The 20,946-nt window shown below is 23.6% G+C and overlaps 3 protein-coding genes across 3 annotated transcripts; 2 read left to right on the forward strand and 1 right to left on the reverse strand.

The window, feature by feature from the left end:
• Positions 1-331: 331 nt before the first annotated feature.
• On the forward strand, positions 332-2,037 carry OCT59_005195 (uncharacterized protein). Its single transcript, XM_025319762.2, has 4 exons — positions 332-901; positions 1,050-1,146; positions 1,219-1,403; positions 1,477-2,037. Exons 1-4 carry the CDS (start codon positions 614-616, stop codon positions 1,573-1,575), a joined length of 669 nt encoding a protein of 222 aa, XP_025173017.1. The 5' UTR covers positions 332-613; the 3' UTR covers positions 1,576-2,037.
• OCT59_005196 (uncharacterized protein) lies at positions 2,011-3,368 on the reverse strand. The gene is made up of 5 exons (XM_025319761.2): positions 3,226-3,368; positions 3,004-3,133; positions 2,736-2,937; positions 2,475-2,667; positions 2,011-2,387 (listed from the first exon to the last, which is right to left on the reverse strand). Exons 1-5 carry the CDS (start codon positions 3,290-3,292, stop codon positions 2,152-2,154), a joined length of 828 nt encoding a protein of 275 aa, XP_025173016.1. The 5' UTR covers positions 3,293-3,368; the 3' UTR covers positions 2,011-2,151.
• Positions 3,369-4,227: 859 nt separating this feature from the next.
• Positions 4,228-6,926, forward strand: OCT59_005197 (uncharacterized protein; the record flags this gene model as incomplete). Its single annotated transcript, XM_025319760.2, has 15 exons — positions 4,228-4,276; positions 4,362-4,388; positions 4,556-4,663; positions 4,732-4,888; positions 4,973-4,997; positions 5,089-5,162; positions 5,239-5,342; positions 5,407-5,696; positions 5,773-5,830; positions 5,896-5,965; positions 6,046-6,235; positions 6,315-6,352; positions 6,414-6,503; positions 6,572-6,583; positions 6,659-6,926. The coding sequence occupies 15 exons, from the start codon at positions 4,228-4,230 to the stop codon at positions 6,924-6,926; spliced, it is 1,560 nt and encodes a 519-aa protein (XP_025173015.1).
• Between the last annotated feature and the right edge of the window lie 14,020 nt (positions 6,927-20,946).

A 20,946-nucleotide genomic window follows, 5' to 3' on the forward strand; every position in this document is an offset into this window, starting at 1 on the left:
GCAGTAATTTGTTTGGTCTATTATCTTCTAATAGAACTCGTTAGTCGTTACATAGAAAGAATAAATTTTCTATTCAATAATGAAATTTGTTCTAACCTATAAAGAGATAGCAACAAATGTAAAATAAACCGATTAAGTAATCCGGCGGAAATTTTACTTTATAAACTCATTAAGGCACAGAGTAGTTTTATCAACGTCTCATCTATCTTTCTATCTGTTGTTTTTTTTCTGTTGTCTGTTCTAATATAAAAAACAATGGCGATCACATGATTATACAAAAAAGTCGGGCAATTTTTTTATAAATTTACTCATACAACCAACGCGTTTCCTTACATAAAAATAAACCCCCTTCTCTTTTTTTTTTCGTGGAACTCAAAAGTCCCACGAAAAAAAAAACTAATCTTTATTATAAAACCACCACATATTATAAATAATTTCCCGCCACAAAACTGACCCATCTATTACTGTAAAACGATTTCTATAAGAACTTATAAATACAATCATCATTTCAATTATATGATTCAAGCATTCCTTTAATTATTATTAAAGAAAAAAAAATTTTTTTATAAAAAATTTTTTTTTCTCCTTTATTTTTTCTGTCTATTATTTACTAATGGCTCCTCGCCAAGACAGAACACATCCTCTATTTGGTCATTCGGCTACTAATGCCCGCTTGACTTCTACTAAAGGAGGATATTATGGTTGTGGTGGCTGCGGAGGTATAGAAGGTGGTTTTAGAGGGTTAAATGACTTACGAGACAACATGTTCTTTGACATTTTAAGCAACGTAAACTTTGAGCCAAAGAAAAAGAACATCCTTAACAATAATAACCTGCTGAATAAACGTAAAGTCAGGTTTAATTTGGCTCATCGTGCTATCATACAGGAACGAAAACATAAAGTAAGTTCACTTGTGAGCTAACATCTAGGCCAGAAGTTGTTTTTAATATATGTTATTCGCCTTTTACTTGAAAACTTTCAGTATTGCGTATTAGTTGTTACATCTGTATTCTCAAAACTAATAATATTTTACTTTCCCTTATATGTAGGGATCTCTTCAGGAAAGAGATGAAATAAGGGCTTTGGAAAAGGAAGCTATTATGTATAAACTTAAACGTCAAGAAATTCAAGCTCAAACTAGAGAATGTAAGTTTTTTTTATTCGCAATTATGATCTAATTAATCTATTTTTTCTAAATTTCTCCGTTTAATTCAAAAGTACGACGTGAACTTTATAAAAAAAATCAAGAGATCCGTCGAAAGAAACAAGAGGTAAAGTGTTTAAAAGCACTTGAAAGAGATTTAATAAGATTCCTCGACAAATGTGACAATCAACCAGCAGATATACAACAGCCCTTATCAAATAATTTACAAATCGCTGCTGTTGCCCCTTCCGCATTCAGAGTTAGTATTTTATAGCTTTCGTAAAGAAATAATTTTGCATTAAATGTATTTATTAACAATTTCTTTAATCTAGGCCAATCTATACAGGATATATGTATTGTGCGCTGCTTTATTTTCTTTCCTCTTAGTTCGAGTTGTTTCATATGGCTCTATCGTAGTCAACCGTGTGTGAAACACTTGAAGTGCTATAATAAGCATTAAAAATCCCTAATCAATCACCACTTTCAGCATTATTATACGATAAGTGTATTCACTTCTTTGTATCTCAATATGCTGTTTTACGCACTGTATATCAAAGGTGCTATACTGTTTATATTCATTATTTTTATATAACCTGGTGCTCATGTTATTCGTGCAACATCAGTATCGCCTTTGAAACACCTATTCACATATATACATATATAAATATACATATTAGATAATTTTCCTTGATATTATAGTTAGCGGATATTAATAATATAGTCTTTAATGGGAAGTAAAAAACTTACTTTTGGCCTTAGATCTGGTTCTTTGATTGTGGCCTTATTTTTTCCTCTTGTCATCCGCAAATTTATTTTTTTTTTAAAAAAAAAAAAAAAAAAAAAAAAATTTTGAAATATTGAAAAATAATATTAAAACCGTTTGTTCAAATTTATTATTGCCAGTAATTTTTTTTTGGTTCATTGCTATAGAATTTTGACATTCAAAATATTGTTAATGTACAGAATGGTGTGTGTATAAATTATTATACACATCATTGCGAAAGAACTTAATATTGCACGCGTTTTACAGATTTTTCTCCTTGTTGAATCTCGACATCCTCATCAGTTGACAATGATCTTTTCAATTTAGAAAATCCTGGCTCCCAACCTTCACTTTTTAATTTTTCCAATTGGTATTTGGTTTCCAATGCCGTATGGCGTACACGTAAATCCTGCAAATTAGAGGGTAATTTTACATCATTGATAGAATTTTGAAACAAAGTTGGATTCAAATATATATAATCTAAAAGTTATCAAAAAAAAAACTAATTTAACAAAAATAATAATTATGCAAATTTATGGACGCTAAATAAAATTGTCTTCACATTACCAGGTTTCATCTTATGTAATGATTTGATAACATCTACGACAAGGTTTAAATCAAAAATACCAGGATTCTCCAATACCATACCAAAAACATAAATTATTCGCATTTCTGACTTCTCTATAATGATTTCTTGAAAATTAGAAATTAACACATCTCGTAGATTTTGATGAAGTGTGTATTGAATATAAGTTTTATCCTAATGAGAAAGGGATGTATGAAATAGTATGTAATTTTAAGATAATATTTATTTACTTATAAACATACCAGGTAAGCAAATACGCTGCCTAAAATATCTGTAGCTCTTGCATGATTAATGGATATCTTAGCAAAACTAAGAAACCAAATATCTAATTGTTGAACATTATTCAATTGGTTACCAAGTAAGTGAAGAGTTTCTTCGATAATTGAAGTCAAGTCTGAAAAAAGTCTTTTATGAAATCCTTGCCAACACATCCAATATATACTCCTAAATAAGATGAATAAATAATTAATTTAACCACCAAATATGATAATTTGTTTTCATATCGAATACCTGTAAAGTTCTTCATGTGAGTACGTGTGCAATGGTCGGTCAACTTGAAGATCAGCTTGCAATGCATGACGAACAAATCCTGAAATTTGAGGCCAAAACGTAGATTCATATGTACATTCCGTAATTTGAACTAAGAGTTTTTGGTGGAATTTAAAGAGACGTAAATTAAAGCTTTTGACGACTTTGACTTGAAAAAAAACGAAAATTAAGTATTATACACACCAGGATTCATTCCAAAACTTGGACCAATAGTATTAGATGAAGTTCTTTCGTTCATTACAGTATCCATCGAAAATTTATATTAAATATGTATTAATGTATTATTAGACCTTGAAAGTTGCTTGTTCAAACAAACGCAAAAAAAAGCAAAAATTGAGGAGCCGATCATTTTGATCAAAAAATATTGATTTCGTCATCATTTCATGTGATTGATTTCTAATACGCAGAATTAATAGAGCCTTTTTCACAATTTTAACCCTGAGAAATGAATAGTTCGAAAATAATCTTTTACGTTTATTATATCAATTAAATCAAAGCATATATACTATATCTATCTTAGATACAAGTTACTCTAAAATAAGTTTTATAATAAATCTTTTCGATTGATCATTTGATCACATGTTCAACAAATAATCAAATAAAAGTACAGAAGTAAAGGACAGCTCATTAGAAAATATCGTGTAGTCGATGTTTTTTTAACGGGAGGAAACATATACACGTGAAGAAACGAAAATTTCGGGAAAATCTTCAATCAGTCGTTTAATTATTAGTGAAACACGCAGAAATAATTTGAATTGCGTGTTAGCTTTTATTGAACATGATCCCAGAAATATTTGGTTTAATTGATTTATGTTAGTTAAATGAAAAATTTTTTATTGTTGGGAAATCTTGCGGGAAATAAGTATATATATGTAAAACCAAATATGTAACTTGTTTTTTTTATTTGTCTTCTCCTTAATTTTTTTTTTCTTTCTTTCACGATAACATCCATCGCGACTTTTTTTCTTTGGAATTATTTTAATGATTTTATAACGTGAGTTTTAATGATTAATGGTATAGTTTTTTTTATTTCATTACTTTGTTCGTTGATATTTTTTTTTCCATGATAAAACATGTTTTAAACTTGCTATTAAAAAAAAAATTTTTTTTTTGTAACAAATGAATTTATTGTGCTGCTTCTTTTTTAAATTAAAATAATTATAATAAAATTTTTATAATAGAAAAATGAATGAAAGCAGTTATGTATATGTGTGTGCGGCGTTTTCTGCTATTGGTATTGTATTAAATTTCGAATAAATCTTATAAATCTTGGAATTTTTTTTTATTTTTTGATAAATAAAAATTTAAAACTTATATAGGTGGTTTACTTTTTGGGTATGATATCGGTAAGTAACGAAATTTAGATTTTTGGCGGGAATTTTTTTTTTTTTAAGAAAGAAATGATGATCGATAAAATGAAAGTGTCAAATTAGACTTTGCATGAAAATTTATATACAGTATATGTAAATCCTTTATTTCGACGATCAAAAAAAAAAAAAATTTCTGTTAATAGGTGTCATATCCGGAATCCTTACTATGTCTCACTTCCGCGAAAAGTTTCCCTCTGGACCTGCAAAAGAAGGATCAATTGTATCTTCGCTGTTAGCAGGATGTTTTTTTGGTAAAGTACAATATTAATTTATGAGGCGCAGTAACCAGGAAAAAATCTAATTATTTCATGTTTCATAGGCGCACTTGTTTCAGGATATTTTGCTGATAAAATTGGTAGAAAATTCTCGATTCTTGGTGCATCTATGGTGTTTATTGTCGGTAGTGTTTTGCAAGCAACTGCTACGACTTTTATTCAATTGTATTTTGGAAGAGTCGTTGCTGGCGTATCAATTGGGTAAGTTTATATTAACGTGTCTGTCTTATTAATCACAATTAGAAAATTGAGTACATAAATAATATTTTATGCACTTTATTTTAGTATACTTTCTATGATCGTACCTCTGGTAAGTGATAAAATTAATTGCATTCTACGAATTACACGTATTTAAAAATATAAATAATAACCTACACCTACGTAATGTAATTATAATAAAGTATCAATCTGAAATAAGTCCAAAAGAAATTCGTGGTCGTTTAATATCTTTTCAACAATGGTCAATTACTATAGGGTAAATACAGTATATATTTACATTTCGTTAAGTGATTTAAGCGAAATTTTGATTTTTACTTGTATTTTTTTTTTAGGTTTGCAATTTCATTTTGGATTAATTACGCTACAGAAAAATTTGATTCATCTGCACAATGGAGGATTCCATTATGGATACAAAATGTTCCAGCATTAATACTTGGTATTTAAATAATACTTTTTTTTGCTCATTGTTCATATTTCATGACGATTCTTTTGTTCGTTAGCCTTCGGGATGCCTTTTCTTCCATTTTCACCACGCTGGTTGGTACATTCCGATCGTGACGAAGAAGCAATAACAGTATTAGCAAAATTACGAGCCGGTGGCGATAGAACTGCAGTGGCTGTACAGAAGGAATACACGGAAATCAAAGATAATGTGAGATTCGAACGAGAATTTGCTGCAAAAAATTATTCTGAATTGGTTAAAAGAGGGCCCGAAAATATTCGTAGAAGAGTATTATTGGGAATCTTTATTCAGATTTTTCAACAATTGAATGGAATAAATGCTATTATGGTAAATAAAACAAAAATTCGTTTTTTATTTCTCAAAAAAAAATCTACATTGCTTATTTGCTTTCGATCTTTTGTAGTTTTATGCACCTCAAATTTATAATAATGCCGGAATTGATCTTTCTACAGGAATTAACGGTAATCACGTGATCACAAAAAATTTTAGTATGCCATGTTTTCATTAGATATATTTATTTTTGTAGGGTTTGTAAACATATTAGCTACAATTCCTGCAATACTTTGGGTAGATCGTTGGGGACGTAGACCAACTTTGTAAGTTAAAAGTAATCGATAAATGTGGTTTCATCCAAATTTGTTTTATATTTTGAAGTGACTCAATATTTTTCTCCAAGAATATCGGGAAGCATAATAATGGGAGCATCAATGTTGGTCATAGGAAGTATATTAGCAATAAATGGAACAAAGTATTTTGATAGTTCACTAGGAAAAAATTTCATAAAATTAGATAATAAAGCAAGCTCCTTAGCTGTTATTATTTTTATATATATTTTTGTGGCTGGTTTTGCTTATTCATGGGGTCCGGTAATACAAAATTTACATTTCTATAATATATTAGTTTTTTTTTAGATAAAATTTATTAAATTACAATTGCTATTCCTAGACCAGATGGATTTATCCTGCTGAAATCTATCCATTACGGTAAGCTTATATAGTTTTTTCTAATTAGTTTACTTATAATTAATTGAAGCTATAATATTAGTATTCGAGGTAAAGCAATGTCTATAACAACTGCGTTTAATTGGTTATTTAATTTCGTTCTTGGACAAATTGTACCGATTTTATTGAATAGGTAAATTTTTAATTCAATACTATACGAATTATTTTCTTTTATTAATTTAATTATTTATTTTATAATAGTATTACATGGGGGTAAGAGTTTCTTTTGTTAATTAAAATTTTTTAATTTAATAGTTTATCTTTATTAAAAGTTTTTTTTCTTTAAAGTACATATATAATTTTTGGAATATTTAGTATTATAATGGCAATATCTGTACACATATTTTACCCAGAAACAAAGGGAAATTCATTAGAAGAAATGGATAGTATATTCAGTAATATTCATCCAAATAATATTTCTATTTCAAGACAACATTATCCACCATCTCCACTTAATAGTGAAAGTATTAATATTGGTCAACAAAGAGAAAATTTTAGAGACCTGGAAAGTGGAATACCCGAAGAAGAGGAAGAAGAGATTTATTTATCTACTTAACAAATATAATTAGACCTTTAAAATAAGATAGCTGATGAATTTGAACCAGTTATTGGTATTACATATTATCATTATAATACTTTAATTAAATCTTAGATTCAAGATTGTTACAATTATATATACTTGTTTCAACAAATACATCAAGATTGTATATTAAAAGGATATATTAGGTGATGGATTAAGAGCAGACAAATTATATATATTATTGTAATTACATATATATATTAAAGTAATTTTTTTTTAACAATTTGTAACTACTATTTTAATAACTAATTTTTTAATTTTATTTCTATTTTTATTTTCATTTTTAGATAAATAATTTTCTATATAATTAATCAAAATATAAAAATAATTATTAAAAATATAGAATGAATATTATTTTTTTTAATTACAGTACATTTATGAATTTTGTAATAAAGAACTATTTAAATACATTTATTGGTCAGTTTAATAGGATCATACTGATTTTGACAAACTGATATTTTTTGTTAATAGCTAAATAATTGATATTTTTTTTTTATTGGCTAAATATCAAATATATTTGCAATTACATTACAGTTTAATTATACTTTTTATATATTCTTACTATTAGGAAATGGAAACCATTGTAAGTCTGAAGCAAAAACTAAAATTTGTAATTTTATTAGGTAACGATTACATGGTGGACAGAAAAATTCATATGATCAATTTTTTTTTCATAGTACATAAACATATATATATTATTCTTTACTTTGCTTTGAACAATAACACAATAATTATTATTTATAATAAAGCAAATATTAAAATAAAAAACTAATTTAACTATAAATTATCTATTGGCTATTATTCTAAAAAATCCTATATATATACTGATATACTGTTAAATAGTTAGTTTTACTAAACAGGTAAAATGAACCAATTTAGCTAAAAAGTTCTGACTTTTAAGTAAGGTCAACTAGATAATTACAAAACTTGCTATAGCCTTACTTTATAATTTTTATTGAAATATATTATTTATATATTCAAAATTATTCTATAACTTCTATTAACATTTATTTCTTTGATAAACTTAAAAAATGGTTTGTATATATATTATTAAATTTAAACATACTTCAATAGGAATTATAGTAAACTAATAAGCTTTACAGTCAATTCTTCTTATAACAAATTTTGATATAATGAATTTTATAATATAACAAATCTTCAGTATGATGCAGATTTTAACATATGAAAAAATCTCATTATACCGAATTTTACTAATTAAATGCCACATATCATTTAATGAAGTAAAATTTATAAATTGTATATGAAAAAGGGTTTAAAATTTGTGCGCACCTGCGCATGTGCGCACCCCCATGGATATATTATATATAAAAGTCAAAAATGACATTCTAAACCCTTCATGGCTCATTAAGTAAAGTTGTAGAATGGGCAAAAATACGCATAATAAATAAATTTTAAGGCTCTATAATATGTACGTGAGAGTTGCGGTATGAATATTTAAAAAAATCGAGATTTTACTAAAGTCACGTGATAATTGATGATTGACAAATTTACTATATAAAAATTACCAAAAATGGAGGGGTGCGCATATGCGCGGGCGCGCACAAATTTTATTTCCTATGAAAAATACCTCTTTTAATAATGAATTTTCTTTTATAACAAATTTTTTTTTAATATAACAAAATATTTTATGTAATTTGTGGTTTTATATTACAAAATACAATTATTATACAACAATATATTCTAATATACCAAAATTTTTCAGGTTATACCAGATTTTCCCATTATATTAATGAATATTCCTATAACGAAAGCCTGATTAACTCAGACATCCACTTCATTATATTAAGAGTTGACTGTATAGATTTTTTTTACTTTTTCAGTTAAATAGATTTTAAATAAAGTTATGATACTATTAGTGATAAGACAGAATTTCACTTACTTTAATAAAGATTTTTAAAAATATAAGATAAATTTATATTAAAAAAAAAAATTAAATCTCTTAATAGTTTAAAGTAAAATTATATATACAATAAATAAAGATCTTCAAATTTATAAGATAAAGTCAAAGTAATTCTTTAGTATTATAAAGTATATATTAAATATAGTAATGAATACAACATATTATTATATTACCATCAGATCTAATTTTTATAATATAAGTTATTTATTTAAATTGAAAATTTTATTTTTATTTTATTTTTTTTTTGGTTTATTTAAATCAAAATTTTTGTTTTTTTTTGATTTGTTTAAACTAATAATTATTTAAATAAACAAAATTTCCATTTTTGCACATTAAATTAAAAGCTAAAAAAACTAAATAAACTTAATTAAATAAAATTTTTCTATTTTTTTTTTATTTATTTCAGTTTATTATTTATTTTTATTTTTTTTTTAATTTATTTAAATCAAAATTTTATTTATTTAAAAAACTCTTTTTTATTAAAGTTTTAAATAAATACTATTTTTATTATTTCTTTTTTTTAAAAGAATATTTCTAGTATTTTTTTTCTATTTTATCCCTTAAACTGTTTTGCAGCCAAATTTGCCTGCAATTTTGTTTTTTAATTAAAGACACTTTTAATATCTTAAAATATTTTATTATATAAACCAATATTTTTTTAATAAATTTTATAGTATTTTCTAAGTAAAAATAAAAAAAAAGTTCAATTTGATTAATGATTTGTTAAAAGTAAATGATTGACAAATTATAATAAATAGTAGTTAAATTTTTCAAATTGAAATATCTTTTTATCCATTAACCCTAGAAATATAAAATTACCACCATTTGATGCATTTTAATGAGAAGAATCTGATAGAAATAAAATTGTCCTTCTACAAATATTATGTAACAGTATAACTTATAAAATCTAAAAATTTATAAATTAATATAACTTTTTATCTATCAATTTTAGAGTTATATGAGGACCCCGCTTACTTCTAATAAAGGTCTCCGGGCAAAATTTCAGATTTACTAGTAATTTTACCAACCTTTCTTATCTCATAATTTTACCATATATATATAGTGACCTTTTAAAATTATATTAAATTTTACCTTAGATTTTCAGAGACCTAAATTTTTTTAAATATTAAATAAACAAAATATTTTATAATCATTACAATAAATTTTAAAAATTTTTTATTTTTACTAAGTTTAATTCTTATTCTTTAAAGATAAATAACTTTTATTAGTAAAAAAAGTACTTTGAATTACAAAAATACTATAAAAAAAATCTTAAAGACACACATCTTTAACTTTACTTCGAAACTATTATTCACTTACTTTCTTTAAAAAAATCTAATTAATTTTTTTTTAAAAAAAATAAATTCGTAATTGGTATTATTATGAAAAAATGCTCGTACCCCATAAGTATTAATCCAACTGCTATGAAAATATTTATCTAAATATTTTCGACCTTGCCGAACAACTTTACTTAAGCATGAAAAAGTGATTTCATTTGACCAAAGTGCCCAAATTACGCCCTATAATCACTGATCGGGAAAATAAAAAAAAATTAAAAGTGCGAAAATTGCTCGTATTCCGTAAATATTAAACTGATTCTTATGAAAATTAATATTCAGGTAGTTTCGATCTCGCCGAACAATATTACTTAAGCTTAAAAAGGTGATTTCATTTGACTAAAATGCCCAAATTACGCTCCGAATTTAATAAACAAAAAACGTAAATTTTAAGTTAATATTAAAATAAAAAAATGCTCGTATGCAATAAATATTACTCCAACTGCTATAAAAATTCAAATATAAGTAGTTCGACCTTACTAAACAACTTTCTTAGATAGTAAAATATGATTTGATTTAACCAAAGTACTGAAATTAAATTCTGAAGTTGCTAATTGCTGTACGAATTTTTATATTTTAAAAGCTAATTTTTGTAATAATTTTCAAAAAGATAGTGCTAATGCAAATAAAATTAAAAATATAAAATGGTTTTTACAAGTATAAAGAAGAGAATAAATTTTTTATTTTGAGAAAAAATTATAAAACGTATATTACCAAATATTGTAATAATTGTTGTACAATATTTCAAATTAGTATATATAAGGTAAATATTAAATTTTATATACAATTTTACCTTATTATTTACCGAAACATTTGTAAACTTATATTTGATTTTACCTTATAAAACCGGAAACCTATTTTAACTTTACCTTACATATCCGGAGACCTTTATTTGTCATATATATAATTTTACCTTTATCTATTAAGAGACCTAAAATTTTTTTTTAATATAAATTTTACCTTATATTTTTGGAGACCTCTATTAGAAGTAAGCGGGGTCCTGTTATATGATTTTATTACTATTAAATGCGTCTTAATAAGAGGAATTTAACAAATATAATTTCATCTTTCTATGATCACTAGATCTTAAGATATTTTAAAAATTCAAAAATTTTTAAAATTAATTTTAACCCCTACAGTTTAAGAGATAGGTTTTTGTATTTCAAGTTTCCAATTATAAAAAGGTAAATTTTACAGTATTTTTACTGTAAAACTTTTTTTTTGTTTTTTTTATTATTAAAAAAGTTATTTAACTATTTTAAAGTTTTATTTTTTTTTTATTTTATAGAAATAGACTTTAACCTTAATTTTAACATAGCAATAAATATTAAATTCATTAACTAGACTTTAATCTTGAGGTTGAATTTAATGAATTATTATTTATATTTATTATATTATTATAATGTAAAATATAAATGATATGTATATGCAATACATATATTTAAAAAAAATATCTAAGTTAATTAAAAAATCTATCTTTAGAAAATACTATCATAATAAAGATTAAATTAGCATTTTTTGTAATATTAAAATAGGATTTAGTTTATTTGAGTTTTTAGAATTTGCAAAAATAACAGATATATCTGTACAGTAAATCTATAAAAAAAGGATTTCATATATGCCGATTTTCAGAATTAGTCTAAATTAAGATTTTTATAAAAATTTAATATTTTAGTAAGATTAACATTACACAAATCTAAATTAAATATGTGTTGCATATTTACATAACTCAGATTTAATAAAAAATAAAAAAATTTTTTTAATCAATATTTAAAAATAACGGTAATAACTACTTCTTTTATCCCATCACTGCCCGTCACTTTTCCATCATTTTTCTATTCACTTTTATTAAATGTGACAAAAAAGTTTATAAGCATATATAGCAGTTATTTTTAAGTGGTAAGTAAACGAAAAAACTTAATATTTTATATATATAGATAAGACATATTTTTTCATAATTCTTAGCTTTAATTTATTGTTTTTTCTTTGTAAAAAATACATGCAAATAAAAAATAATTATGATGTAAAATAGTTGTAAAATGAATAATAAGATATTTTTTTTTTAAAATAACTAATTATATATTTGTTTTTTCATATCCGCTGATTTGCAGAATTTGCCAATCATCAGTTATGTAGTGCAGTACTGATTAAAATCGATCAAAACCTGTTCCTACGTAAGAAAAAATGTCAAAAAATATATAAAAAAAACTTTTAAGACCTCTCCCAAAATATTTATCTCTTTAACCTGAAGCCAGTAGAAGGAGTTTCTAAAAAAAAAAAGGAAAAAAATATTATAAAGTTAGTTTATTAAAAAAAAATAAAAGAAAAACTTTACAAAATTCAGAATATTTAATGATTTAACGAAAAAAAATTAACTGAAAAATAATATAAATTTTAATTAAACAACTAATCAATACATAATCTAAATTCGCTAAAATATCGTTATTAATATTTAGAGTTATTTATTTATTGAAAAGATTTTTTTGAATGATTTTGCTTTCTAAATAAATTTTTTTTATAAACTATAAAAAAAAAATAAAAAAACAGCTCCAAGTTGTATCTAATATAAAATAATTACAAATATACTTGCAAAAATTCTCAACTTACTTGATGTAAAAACTGTTTGAAAAGTTGATGGGAAGTTGATGGGAAGTTTAATAGGGAATTTACAAAAGAAAAAAATTTTTTTAATGCTACTTTTTGTTGAAGTAATTTCTTAATATCTGTCATATAATCATATAGCACAAGTGTGATCATTTTTGCAAAACTTAATTTACCTAATTTTTATTAAATTATTGTCAAATTCCTTAATTTAGACAAATTTTGTTAATTTCGCAGATCGGCAGATATGTATCTTTTAAAATTATTTTATTAGATTTATTTTATTAAAATCCTTAAATGGCAAATAAAATCTTTTAAATAAAGTAAAAGAATTTGGGATTCTCTTATGAAAGTATTTTTTGGTAAGAAATAAAATTTTCAGATCAGATTTTATGCAGGTGATAAAATTGTGTATTATTATTCCTGAAGTATACATGCTACCCAAATTATTTTGGGCTGCCGTAATTATAAGTAAAATCCCAAATTCAATTATGATATCCTAAATTATTTTGGCATTTTATATAGTAAATTATATATAAATTGCATGAATTACGACATTCCAAATTATAATTATGGCATTCCAAAATAATTTGGGCAGCATGTATATCCTGGAGATATGTTAACATCATCATTTTACATTCATTTGAAAGCTGAGAATTTGCTCTATCATAAGAATCAAAGATCAGAAAAATTAGATTACTGGATAAGGTGTAATTAACGATCAAATCAAATCAAATTTAAAAATTAAAAATAAATATATTGGATGTAATTATTCACAATCCAGTGATTCAATTCATTCAATTTTAGGCTTATTAGATAGACCTCAATTTTCTTTTTCAAATGAATATAATTTCATTCATGTAGCTTACATCTACAAGTATTTAATAAATTTTTTTATATCAGATTTTATCAAATTTATAAAATTTTATATTAATAATATAATTGATGATTCCTGAACATCTACATATATTAAACGAATTATTTTAAATTTATTTTAAAGATAAAAGTTGGCATTACCTTAGGGAGCAAAGATTATTCAAATTGAATTACTACATGTGAAGTAATTAATGATCAAATATAGATAAAATTCAATAAATATACTGAATGTGATTACTGAACAACTAGTAATTCAATTTACTTAATTTTAGATTCATTAGATAAATCTCAATTTTCTCTTTCAAATGAATGTAAATTTATTTGTATAGCATATTTTTACAAAGAATTATCAATAATTTTGTCATAAGAGTTATATTTGATCTTTTAAATTTTAATAATATCTTATTAAAAAAAAATTAAAAATTATATAATTAATTAGTTTTTTTTGCATTATTTAGTATAAATTTATTATTCTTATATAAATGATAATTTATATTTGCTTTAATAAAATTATTTTTGTGTAAAAAAATTAGATTCCAAGAATCAGCCCATATGTTTTAATATTTAATTTAAAAAATGTACTAATATTTTTTCTTTATTTTATAAAAATTGTTAAAATAATATATTCTGTTTATTATAATATATTACATTTATAAATATGATTATGATTACATTTAATATAGATGTTATAATATTTGGCAATTCAAATTTTAATTTACAAAAATATATAATATACAATAATGAGCATAAATACAATACAATAAATAAATAAAAAACTTCTATAATAATTAATAAATAAATACAGTCATCCTTCCGTATAGTCTAAACATGAGGCCCAAAACCTCTGAGAGAATTTCTAAAAGTTTCAGGTTTTGAAATATATGAATCAAAACCTCACCTGAAACCTTAAACAAGTTTCGAAACCCTAAATAAATCCCAAAATTCGAAATTAATTTCGGTTATCTTGAAACTAATCCTGATATTCCAAACTCATTGATTGGATAATTACGTAGCAATTTAAATAATTAATAGATCAATATTTAATATATCGTGTTTGATAACCATTTTTACTTTTTACATTCAAGCCTTTGGCTGTCTCACATTAATTCACCTGATATAGTTTTTCTTTGAATTTTATTAATTTTCATTCTTCTTTTAATATAGATATCATTTCCCTAGTATAGTTTTTACTCCTTACTATGTTATGGACTAGCAGGCCATGCCTTCTCGTTTTGAGAATAACTGAAAAGGTGGGCAGCTTCTCAAGTGGAAGTTTTATGCAATTATATATTTTGATTAGTATTCATATTTTATTATGTAATGTCTTAAATCTCTTGTATGACAGTTTATCTATAACATAAAAATAAAAAATAAAAATAAAAATGTTTGGACTTAATTGAGAAGTCTTTTTAATAAAATGTCAGATAGTAATTCAATATTGTTATAATTTTAGTTATTTTAATAAAAATTAATTAAGTAAATTAATAGGTTTCAGTTATATTTCGGTATATAAAAGTTTTGGGAATTTTGGGTCAGTTTTGGGTTTTGAGTTTTGGGAAAAAACACCCATCCCGAAACTAAGTTTCAGTATATACCAAAATCTAAAGGGTTTCAGAAGGTTTTGGTTTTAGGCTCCATATTTAGTATAGTCACCCCCTATATAATCACAACTTCCTTATAAGCATATTTCAAGTTACTAATAAACTTATTAAAAAAACCTTCCCTTTAATCACATCATATATAATTTTTATAGTCACACCATTTTTTTTTTGGTCTTGAAGGGTATGACTATATGGAAGAATAACTGTATTATTAAACTATTATAAAATGGTTTAAAAAAAGGTCTATTTAACTTTAGTGCAGTTATTAAGATAGTACTCCTTTATATGGTTTAAGTATAATGAAATTATAGCATTAATTACAGAAATTAAAAGAATTTTATTATATTAATAATATGAAAATATAAAGATTAAAGTATGGTAAATAAGTACTTTTTGGAAATAACTTTTATTTTTACTTCAAAGAAGTATTATATTTCTCTGCAAAAGTATAAAAAAAAAAGTAGCTGAATTTATTTTTATCATTTATATCTAAGTACTTAAAGTTATTTAATAGAAATTTATATTTTTTCAAAGTGATCAAAATTTACAAATTTCAGACAATTTTAAAATAATTAAAATATTAAGAACTCATTATTAATAATCCTGTAGAACTGAAAAGATACTTTAAAAAACTGCATAAAGACTTTTTCTAATATAGGTTTAATACATTTACAATATTTATATATTCTATATTTAATAGCAAAGTAGCTATTTTTCAATAGTTTTTTAATAAAATACTAAAAAATTTTTTATGAAAAAATAGTTAATGTGATTATTAAAAAAAATTCTCTGAATATTAAATATAAGAAAAAATGTATTTGTAACAGCCTGTTATATATCTTATTTGTAACATCCTTTTTTTATTTTTTTTTAATAATAAATTTAATGTGTTTCACAAATAAAATTTTTATATGCAAAATTTAATTTGAAAAACTTTTACTTAATGTATTTAAGACAGTTTCATAGACAAAATTTTAAGTTATAAGCAGTTTCTTGAAATTTTTTAAAAAATTCTTTTGTCTTAGTTACACAACTGATCTTTTGTTTTTGTTTACATTACGCCTGATCTTAAATTTTAATTGGATAAAATTGGGGTTATTACAAATAAGATGCGTAACAGGCTGTTATAATTAGATTTATCCTAAATATAATACCTATTTATATAAGATTTATAATAAAAAGTATAATTAAAATTCTTTTAGTTTTAGCCAAGATTTTAGTTTTAGATTTCAGCTAGTTTTAGTTTCAAAACTTTTTTCAAATCTAAAATTCTGGCCAAAATTCAAATTAACTGATTTAATTTAAATTTTTTTTTACATTCTATTATAAATATTTCTTTTAAATTAATATAATTCTTAGCACTTACTATATATGTTAAAAATTTATATCTTAACTTAAAACGTAAATATCTCCAGATCCAGTGATCTAATTGGCAAGCTCTTTTTTCGTTCATATAGACCAGATCAAGGGCTTTCCAAAAAGCCTAAATTTATACAAAATAGATCAGTGGATTCCAAGATATTTGCATTTAAGCAAGTTAAAAAGTTCATACCTCAACTTTAAACGTAAATATCTCCAGATCTAATGATTCAATCGGTAAGCTCTTTTTTTGCCTATAAAGTTCAGAACAAGAGCTTTCCAACGAGCCTAAAATTATAGAAAACGAATCAGTGAATCTTGATAAATTTGTGTTTAAAGATGGTAATACAAACTCTGACATAAAATAATTATTTTTATTGTTTGAAAATATTTATTATGGTACTATCTTTTATATGATATTTTTATTATGGTTACAGTACGATTTTCTGAATGCCTTTTTCCTGAATATATCTTTTCCCAAAGTCATTTACCTGAATGCCAATTTTCTGAACTGAACATTTTCTTGAAATATACAATTTACCCAGAATATTTATTTCGCAGAATGCCCATTTCCTGAAGTCTAATTTCCCAAACCCTAAATCCCAATATCCTGAATCCCAATATCCCGAATTCAAATATCCTTAATTCTAATATTCTGAATTCTAATATTCCGAATGGACAATTTCTTTAATTATATAATAAACTGTATATTTTCGTATGATTTATAAATAAACTATATAATAAATTTAAAAAATAAAGAACTATTAATAACTATAAGTTTTATTATTCAAATATACAGTATTCATAAGCAGATATAATCACAGGTCGAAATGCTAAAAATCGGCAAAAAAAATGGCGTGAAAAGCAGTGGCTATTCTTGGCTATTCTTGGCTATTCTTGGCTATTCTTGGATATTCTTAGCTATTTTTGGCTATTTGCGAATTAACCTATACTATTTGTAAATAGTTTATATAAATTTGCGAATAGTTTATGCAATTCTAGCCATTTTTTTTGCCTGTTTTTGGTCATTCGACGTGTGAATGTTAACAATTGTAAAAAATTTTTTAAGTACTGATTATTAAAGACTGTTAAAATTCGATTTTCATGATCTATTAAATGCTTGCGTTTGTATGGTAAAGGTTCTTCACAAAGAATACTTTCTGCTAGCAAATGAATTTGATGTTGCTCTTTGCACATCTCTGCTATAATTGTATAAATGCCGACATGTTATATGTAATTTGGTGAGTGGCTTTTTCAAGCATCTCTTACCTGTACAAGTATTACAATCAATTAAAGTAAATATAAAGTAAACATACTAAAACAATATACAATCAATTAGAAAATATTACATTTTTAGCTAATAAAATTTTTCTCCAATCTACTGAGTTTAAGTACTTGATAATATTTTCCTAAACATCAAGTAAATATAATTAATTTGCATTTTAAGAGAAAAAGATTTGGTACAGATATAAATTTCAAATAGATACTTTGATTGAATAATAAAATCTACTCGCTTTTGCATTATTTATTTTAAGTATTTGTTTTAATACAAGTTATTACATATTATATTTATATACATTATATATAATTTATTGATTAGTATACTAAATAAAATAAAGGTTGAGTTTATGAAATTAATAATTCTAATTTATGATGTAAAATTATACAAAATAATATTAAATTCAGTAAAATGTCTATTCAGAATATTAGAGTTTATGATATTGGAATTTTGGATAAAATAATTCAAGATAAAAGAATTCGGGAAATTGGATGTTTCCAGAAATTGAGATTCAGGAAATTGGCATTCGGTAAAATGGAGTTTCAGGAAATGATCAATTTCTAGAAATAGGCATTCAAAAAATTGGATCGGAAAAAGGTATATTCAGAAAAATGGTATTCAGAAAATGGTTTGACAAGGTTTTATTATACTTTTATAAACATTTATAGCTATTAAGGCTATAAAATTTTTATTTTACTTTATATTTTATTAAAATATACTTACTTTTTAATAATATATGTTAAAAATTCCATATATACAACTTTTTTACATTTAATAATTTAAGTTTCACAAATATAAATTTTTGTTCAATTTATTATTTAGTCAAGTGATTATCAATCAGATGATTTTTTGGTATTACAAAACAATTTTGAGTAACAAAAATTGTGAAAATCAATTAATAACTCTTTTTAATGCAGGGTAAACAAATCAGCACATATGTATTAACTAATATTAGTTTTATAAGAAGTCTAATTCTTTACAACTTTATCAAAACCCTACATTTTCCATTTACTTATAATAAAAGTTACTGTAAAAAATTGGCCTTTTACTAATAGTTTTTACAGAACTCAGAAATATATATATAGGGGTCAGATAGTGAAAAATATTTTTACTATAAGCTGTATACAAAGACTTTTATATGAGTAATATGTATAATGATTGATACCTGATATTGAAAATCCTGCAAAAATACACAAATAAAATTTCAGACATTAAGTTATTAATTATTTTATCATGGCTTTTATATTATTTATAAACCCAAATACTAATATGAAAAAATAGAATTTACCATTTTTTTAATAATATTTTTTTAAAATTTCACTTTTTAACCCTTAGAAATTTTTTTAATTAATATTAAATATTACAATGTGATTAATTAAATAAGTACGTACAGTAAATATAATATATATATAAGATTAGCCAAATTTAGGCCAAAAATATGCAAACTAATTTTTTACATATAAAAATTTTGATAAAAAATATGCAATCTTGATAACCTAACTATAAATGAAAAATTCTAAAATTGTACGCAAATTAAAACTTTATTCTATCTAATTTCACCATGATGGTGACACATCTGTATATCCTACTCCTATATACAGTAACACTTCCATAAGTGCATTCTCTATAAGTGCACATCTTCTCTATATTAAGGTTAGCCTAAACCTCTCCAAAATTCTACAATTAGTTTCTCCAAAATTTTACTATAGTTTTATTATAGTTTTGGTAAGGTTTCGGCAGTTTCAGCATTTATAATAAATTTCGTCATATTTCACTTTTTTCCAGAGTTTCGCCAACTTTTTAATAAGACTTTCATATAGTTTTGGCAAATTTTTGGCATTTCGGCATTTCGCCAACTTGCCAAAACCCCCTAGTTTCTCCAGCAACCTTACTCTATATGCACTCAATAGTTTAGTCCTAAGCTTGAAATTTAGAGCTAAGTGCATTCCCCCTATGTTCTACACGTACAAGTGATTTTGAATCTTGGGTATATTAAAATACCCTCTATAAATGCATTCACATGACTATTAACCAATTAGTGATGGCTGTTTAGTCACTATTAATTTTTTTTAAAAAAAGATAAATTTATTTTTTTTTAAATTAGACAAATTTATATTAGAAATTAGATAGTTCATAAAATATATTGGTTTTTATTGATTTAAAATGTATTAAAAGTACTTTGAATTTAAATAGTTAAAAAGAAAACTTTAAATTAAAAGTTTTGTAAGATTTTTAATTGTCTATTTTTCTATTGGCTGTTCTTTAAATGTACACCCTCCTTAAGTATTCTATTGGCTGTTCTTTAAATGTATATCCTTCCTAAATGTACATGTATAATCAGCCCTAAGATGTGTGCACTTATAGAGATATTACTGTATATATTTCTGAATCTTGTTTTTACCTTACTTTTTTCTTAAATTTTATTGGTTAATTAATTAAAAAGAAAAAAAATCATAATAATATTACATAAAATTTTCTTTTATAGTAGAATCTGCAAAGAATTTTATATATAATTTTACCTTAAGTCTGGAATAACCTATCTTATAAGTAAACAGGATTCTACTTTACCTTAAGTAAGATTTTTTTTAATTAATAATATTTTAAAAATGTTTAATTTTGTATTATTAAGAAAGGAGAAAATGTAGAAAAGGAAAGGAAGAATAAAAGGGAAGGGAAGGGAAAGAGAAGGAAAAGGGAAGGACAAAAGGTATTATGTAAAATTTTGCTTTAAATTAAAATATTATTACTAATTTAATTATTATTTGAAATATTATTATTATATTTGTTGTTTATTATTGAATTATTATAAAATATTATAATATAAAAAAATTCATTGTATTTTATTCATATTAATTTTGAAGCATAAGATCAAATTATATAATTAAAGGAAAACTTTTGCATTATATTAGTAATATTTAAATTTAAATTAGGCATAGTAAATTGAATTTTATTGGTTTATAAAGAATCAATTGATATTCAAAGGTAGTAAATATAGATGATAATAGAAATAAAATAAATGAAA

The sequence above is a fragment of the Rhizophagus irregularis genome, chromosome 13, assembly GCF_026210795.1.
Source record: "Rhizophagus irregularis chromosome 13, complete sequence".
Classification (NCBI taxonomy): Eukaryota; Fungi; Glomeromycota; class Glomeromycetes; order Glomerales; family Glomeraceae; genus Rhizophagus; species Rhizophagus irregularis.